General features: G+C 43.8%; 1 protein-coding gene across 12 annotated transcripts in view; it reads right to left on the bottom strand.

Annotated features, from left to right (window-relative positions):
• Nucleotides 1-6,271, bottom strand: part of LOC117962158 (sodium/potassium/calcium exchanger 2-like) — a 41,318-nt gene that overhangs the window by 19,307 nt on the left and 15,740 nt on the right. For 5 of the 12 annotated variants that reach the window (XM_034901265.1, XM_034901272.1, XM_034901266.1 and 2 more), the window contains exons 3-5: nt 4,018-4,065; nt 3,019-3,127; nt 29-43 (exon numbers count right to left, since the gene is read on the bottom strand). In XM_034901265.1, coding sequence (XP_034757156.1) covers nt 29-43; nt 3,019-3,127; nt 4,018-4,065 — 172 coding nt within the window. The remainder of the gene's footprint in view (nt 1-28; nt 44-3,018; nt 3,128-4,017; nt 4,066-6,271) is intronic. The other 7 variants (XM_034901270.1, XM_034901273.1, XM_034901271.1 and 4 more) reach the window with 5 other exon arrangements.

The following is a 6,271-nucleotide window of genomic DNA, read 5'->3' as shown; positions in this document are numbered from 1 at the left end:
GGATACAGAAATTAGAGTAGTAACTCACCAGAGTCAGCAAATTCTGAGGGGACAGTAAAAGAAAGAGAAATAGGAAGACAGAAACAGAGAAAAGATAAATCCAGGTGATAGCGCACATTTAATCAGTCATAGGTATTATATCCATTGTCCATAGTCCATTGCATAATCTGAAAAAATGATTAGAGGACAGAAGACACGTCTTTTTTTGCTTTCTTGCAGAGGCAGATGAAGAACTCAAACCACTCTCTACATATGGGGAACGCTTAGCTTAGCACAACAACTGGAAACAGCTGGCTTGGTTCTTTCCAAAGGTAAGAAAATCCACCAATAAAGCTCACTAGTTAACACATTAGATATTGTTTTTGTGCTAAGCTAAGCTAACCACCACCCAGCTCTTGCATTACATTTAATGGACGGATACGAGAGTAGGATCAATCTTCTTATCTTACCCTCGGGAATCAAGCGAATAAGCTTATTTCCTAAAATGTCTAGAGACACACACATGCATGCCCACACACACTCTCTCAAAGACTCCCGCATACAGTAACCAGGTTTTTCCTGCATAAAGTATTTAGTGTTATGTCACGTTAACCAGAATCTGGGAGGGGAAAAGACAATGCACTGTAGTAGGATAGGGTTGGTATTAAAGTTCCTTGGATGAAGGGAGTAATAAAGGAGTGTGAAGAAGAGTGTTCAGGCCAGGTAGACACCATACAACACACACACACACACACACACACACACACACACACACACACACACACACACCTAAGCTCCCCCGACCCAAAGTCTAACAAGTGACACGTAACCAGTTTCCCAGCAATGGCAAAACCACCTCAGACTTCCCTTCGGCTCGGAAGCGCAGATGACTTTATTTTAAGAAATGGCCATAAAAAATGGATGGATGGAGTCCTGCCTGCTCCCCCCGGGCCCTGCTGAGCTACACTTAAAGACTAAGAGCACGCAAGGACCAGCAGCACAGCCTCCGTCTTCGATGCATGCACCTTCAGTCTCTCTCCACGCTGCTAGCGCACCAACAAAATGCTTCATAATGTGCATAAAACATAGTCACTTATCACTGAATATCCCTTTAGTAATGAATCAATGAAATGATTGAAAAGGAAGGAGGCATGTGAGAGGTGCGTTCTTAAATGTACTCAAGACCAATGGCGTCGTTATGCTGTATGTTGGCCAGTTGTGTGAAAACTCCCAACATGCCACATGGACATTTCTAAATGATTAATAAGCGAAAGGTGTTGATTTTGTTCTCTCTGGTAATAAATCAACCCTCGTGTGATGTCACACTACAGTTGTTGCCTCAGTGCATTCATTTCCAGTCCGTCATTCGCCAAAAGACTCATCAGTCGGATCTAGTTTAAATTAACGCCCTCGTGTTTCTGCTGCATTCGTACTGGAGCGGAGTTGCACTGTGGACCATTTTCAATCCGCTGTTAGGAAACAACATATTCATAACACATAGTAACATAATTTGGGCATTGCTTTTTAAAATGCTGGATAGTGATTTAGACCCAAAACACAAAGAAAAACTTTTGCACGTACGAGCCAGTCTATAAATCTTCATGCACGCCGACTTGTTGGGACTTGAGCTTATTCACTGTAGACCCCAGAGTAAGATGAGTCGATAAATACCCTTCTCATCTCCGTGGTGTGGTATCTCTGTGGCATGTATGGACTCATGGATACAATGAATAAGCTAAAGTCCCAAAAAGTCTGTGTGTTCCTTTAAATAATCGGTCAGTATTTCAGTCTAGTATCCCCAGTGCATGGAAGACCTTAAAAGACAAATGGCTCAACAAGAAGTGTCAGGGTGGAGTGTGTAGAACAGTCTCTTGCATATGTTTATGACTAGCCATGCAGACTTTCATTCCCTCAGCAGGCTGGGATTTACATTCTCACTAAGATGGACAGATGAATACACCCAGGACGCCTTGAAATCAGCCTGCAACAACGAGTTGATGCAGGTTAACGGGCACTTCAAAGCCCGCCTCGACGCGGCTTATTCCTCTCTCCTGAGCTGACTCATTCTACGGTCGGCTTTCTAGGAATGTGAAGTCATTTTCAGACAAAGCTGAAACGCGTCCTTACAGAGCAGACTAATGAGATCTCATCCATCCGGCGGGAGAATGTTTAGTCTGATCGTTGTTTTATGCTTAGAAATGGCTATTGGTTTTTTCTCCCTGTAGACGTTGCTTTTTATGAGACAACATGCACTGGAAATACCTTCTGTGAAAACAGGAAATGGCATTAAACATAGAGATACTGCTTTCAATTCAAAGACTCTTGATAGAGGACGATTCTTCAAATCTGCTGTTGCCTGTTTGCTCCCCGTTGATGGGAATTTTTCTTTCCCTTTGTCTTTTTGTGGTGGGTTGAGAATGGGATGACACGGCGCAGCCTCCGGCGTATTAACATGTTCATCCCCTGTGCAGAGCACTGCCGTATTTCATTTCCTTTAGCTAAACTAATAGGCCTTGATCTTGGATTAAAGGAAACTTCCGCAGCTCAGCTGCAGTGCTCTGTCACAGCACCAAGCTCGCTTAGTGTATTCTTTTTAAAAGGGGATCAGTTCAGTCAAGGCATGTACTGCTGGGGCGGGACGTAATGATGGAGAAGCTGGATCTGGATTTGAAAGGGTACATAACATGGAGTACTTGTGTGCAGATGAAAGCCAGTACTTTTTATTTGGCCTGTGGACGTTGCCAAAAAACCATATGGATGCATATCGTTGCTGTTATTTGTAGTCCAAGAATGTCAGCTCAGTTATGAACATGTATGTTATGTGGTTTCCGTGCATTACCGGCACATCTGAAAACAGGATTTAGGTCATTTTGAGAGAAAGAGACAAGAATGATGACAAGTACAAGGCAATATTAACCTGAAAGTAGACAATTACCGACAGTAAAAAGAACACCTGTGCTTCATATCCTGCACGTTAGAGACACACAGATGGGAAACCTGTCGTTGAAGAGCTTTACCATTTTTGTCAGATGGTCTTACCTTCACTTAAAGGGTCCAGCGTGTGAATCATCAGCTGGAAAATGCTGTTCCTCATCAAGCTGTTGTGCAGGGAGGCGGAACTGCCCCCCCTCTGAAGCCGGGGCCTGGCCTGTGAGAGGAGAAAAATAAACTGACAATCAAATATTGTTCTGCCTGTGATGTGGCCTTTTCTACCTACCTACTAACTTTGGTCCAGCTACTAGTTCTTAATTCCGTCATAAAGCACATATGCGGATATTAACACCAGTCTATCAATTGTAAGCACTCTACTGGAGCCATTTCTAATCCGAGCTGTTTGGAAAATGATTCCCTAATCCTCTTTTGCATAACACCCCTAAGCGAAACCTGCAAACCAGTAAAACTATAACAAAGTGCCTCAGCTTCTTAACAATACGAGCCCTGTGGCTGGAGATGGGCGTTCCCAGGTTTTAATACGAGCTCCCAAAACGACCCTCGTCAAGGTCACTCCAGCAGTTGAAGATGAACTTGCACGCAGCAGCTGTTTGGAACGTGTCCGCCCACCGTCTGGCCGCAGGTGGCGCGTAGGACCGGGAGGGGTCAGGTGCTAATTCACAGGCCCAGAAGAGTGTGAGCGTGAGGAAAAAGGGGGACATGTAGTCTGGCAGGGCTTGTGTAAGATGTGGCTTCTCGGTGGGACCCTGAAGACTCTCCTTCTGCTACTCCGTTAGATCTGCTTCCTTTGCAACCCGGATGACAACATAACACTCTTGTTTTGAAGAATAAAAGCATTAAAAGACTCTGAGATGCTCATTCCTAAGTCGTCTCTGGCATTCTGTGTGTAAAACTGAACCGTTGAGAAGAGGCTTCAGAAAAACAGACGGAGCTAATCTCCGCACACGGGGAGGCTGGAGATAACGGCGTGCGTGTCTCGTTCACAGCGCGGTGGAGGAAACACTTACGTTACACTACTACGTCTACACAGAAACAGGGACAAACACAGAAGCAGACCGGGAAGAGAGACAATCAGTCAGCACCTACCGACAGCTTGCCGTCATCCTCCGGCGCCCCGGGACTTTCCTTCTCATCCAACACAGAGAGAAGAGGAAGTAAAAAAAAGGGGGGTGGGGGGGAGGGGGTGGTGGGAGAGAGGGGGAGAAAGAGAAAACAGGACATAGATGTGAAGCATGCCGCACACAACCACACGGACAGGACGACAAGACAATAGAGAGACGGCACGGCACGGTTCAAGTGATGGTGATGGTGATGGTGATGACTGACCGGGGTGCCCCCCCTGACCGGGGTACCCCCCCCCCCCCCCCCCCCCCCCCCCCCCCCCCCCCCCCCCCCCCCCACCACCCCCACTGCTGTCCCCGCTCACTGTTGCAAGCTGAGCGTGATTGGTTGGTCTATTTGAATTTCCTCAAAATTCATCCGTGAAAATAGAATTTCTATTTGGGAGTGAAGGCAACAACTGGGTGTTGGTGCTCTATGTACAAGTAGAGTGAAGTAGAGTGATGGTGTAGGGGCAAAAAAGTTACCCCTCTACTTTATGGTACATGTGAAGCTACAGCTAGCGGCCGCTTAGCTTAGCACAAGACTGGAAACTAGAGGAAATGACCCTGTCTTGTGAAATGTTTGTTTAAAGCCCTTGAATAAGCAATTTGGGTTGTTTAGTTTAAACCAGTCAGTAGGAAACGTTCAATTATCGTCTGGTTAAAAGTTACTTTTTGCATTATTTACAGTATGTTGTACAGAAAATAACATCATTGATTCCACACGATTGGCAAGTACAAATCCCTACTTTTCATTCATTTCTTATTCAATTTTATAGCATTTGACAAAAAACATTGAATTGGTTTTTGAAATAGTATTGAGTAAAAGTTGACATATTCCAGTCTGTGATTATCCATCAACATCCATTCCTTTCATTTTAGTCTCAATAATTCCTTATTTCTGCTTTTCTAACTCAAACATTAGGTGTAATTTCCTATAAATGAGGTTTATTGAGCATAAATTCCCACAATAACTGTAAAACTAAAAGGTAATAAGTTAGTGTTACGAGGGTTGAAAATGTTAAAAAAAGTGACCAACATTGAAAAAAGTGTTGAAAAAAAAGGACAAAAACTGTGAGAAAAAGTGAAAAACATGGATAAAAAGTGTTGTTTTTTGACGGGAAGACAACACAAGGGTTAATATAAAAACCTATTCCATTAACCCTTGTGTTGTCTTCCCATCAACCATGAAAAAAAACACTTTTTTCAACATTATCATCGCTTTTTTTGACATTTTTGTCACTTTTTCAATGTTGTGGGTGCTTTTTAAAACATTTTTAACGTTGACATTTTCAGCTTATTTCAACAGCCCATTTTTCACTGAAAACAGGTTAATGTGACCCAAGGACAACATGAGGGTTATGTAACCAAATCTTGATCCCAGTGCTCTAAACTCTCTAAAACTTAGTCCTGCAGGTTTAACGCGATAACTTTGCCTCGGAGCGGGGGCGTGTGCCAGATCGGACCAAAGGGACTCCGGTCTTTTAACAAGGACTAAGTCTCTGCCAACACTCTCAGTGGGCCTGTTTGGCATGCGGAGCACTGCAAAATCTATTTTCTGAAACAAAAGCCTTTCATCAACTGCCTGTCTGAACTGTGCTCACTTCATCTCCAAAAATGCGTGTGTGTGTGTGTGTGTGTGTGTGTGTTAAGGAATGGGTTTCTAGGGACAACACAAAGCTTTTGTTTTCTTTTTGTTCAGATCTTTGCATATCAAGGCTTTGTTTCCCAGCCTACACCGTTTTCAGACAGAAATGTTGAAATGTGAAATGCGGAGGCGTTGGTGTGTGTTGATAAAGCGCACGATGAAATGTGGAACATTATCCGGTTTGATCTTTAAGTGTTGACAAAATCAGAGCAAACTCTATGCACACATACAGGTTTTAAGACGGGGCCTTTATGGGTGCCGATGCACTGATTGGTGCTAAACGACGCTGCGTTGGAGAAGGGGGATGTCAACAAAGTCCATGACGCCGGGAACAGAACCTGGACAATTTGATTATTTACCTTTTGTTGGTTATAGCATTATTATAAACCTACTAAATCAAATAAAACTGAAATAACTCTTAACCCTCATGTTGTCCTCATGTTGTCTTCATGTTGACCTCATGTTGTCTTCATGTTGTCCTCATGTTGCCCTCATGTTGTCCTCATGTTGACCTCATGTTGTCTTCATGTTGCCCTCATGTTGCCCTCATGTTGTCCTCATGTTGTCCTCATGTTGTCCTCATGTTGTCTTC

Source organism: Etheostoma cragini, chromosome 19, assembly GCF_013103735.1.
Source record: "Etheostoma cragini isolate CJK2018 chromosome 19, CSU_Ecrag_1.0, whole genome shotgun sequence".
NCBI classification, from domain to species: domain Eukaryota; kingdom Metazoa; phylum Chordata; class Actinopteri; order Perciformes; family Percidae; genus Etheostoma; species Etheostoma cragini.
This window is presented reverse-complemented; position numbering and strand designations above follow the sequence as displayed.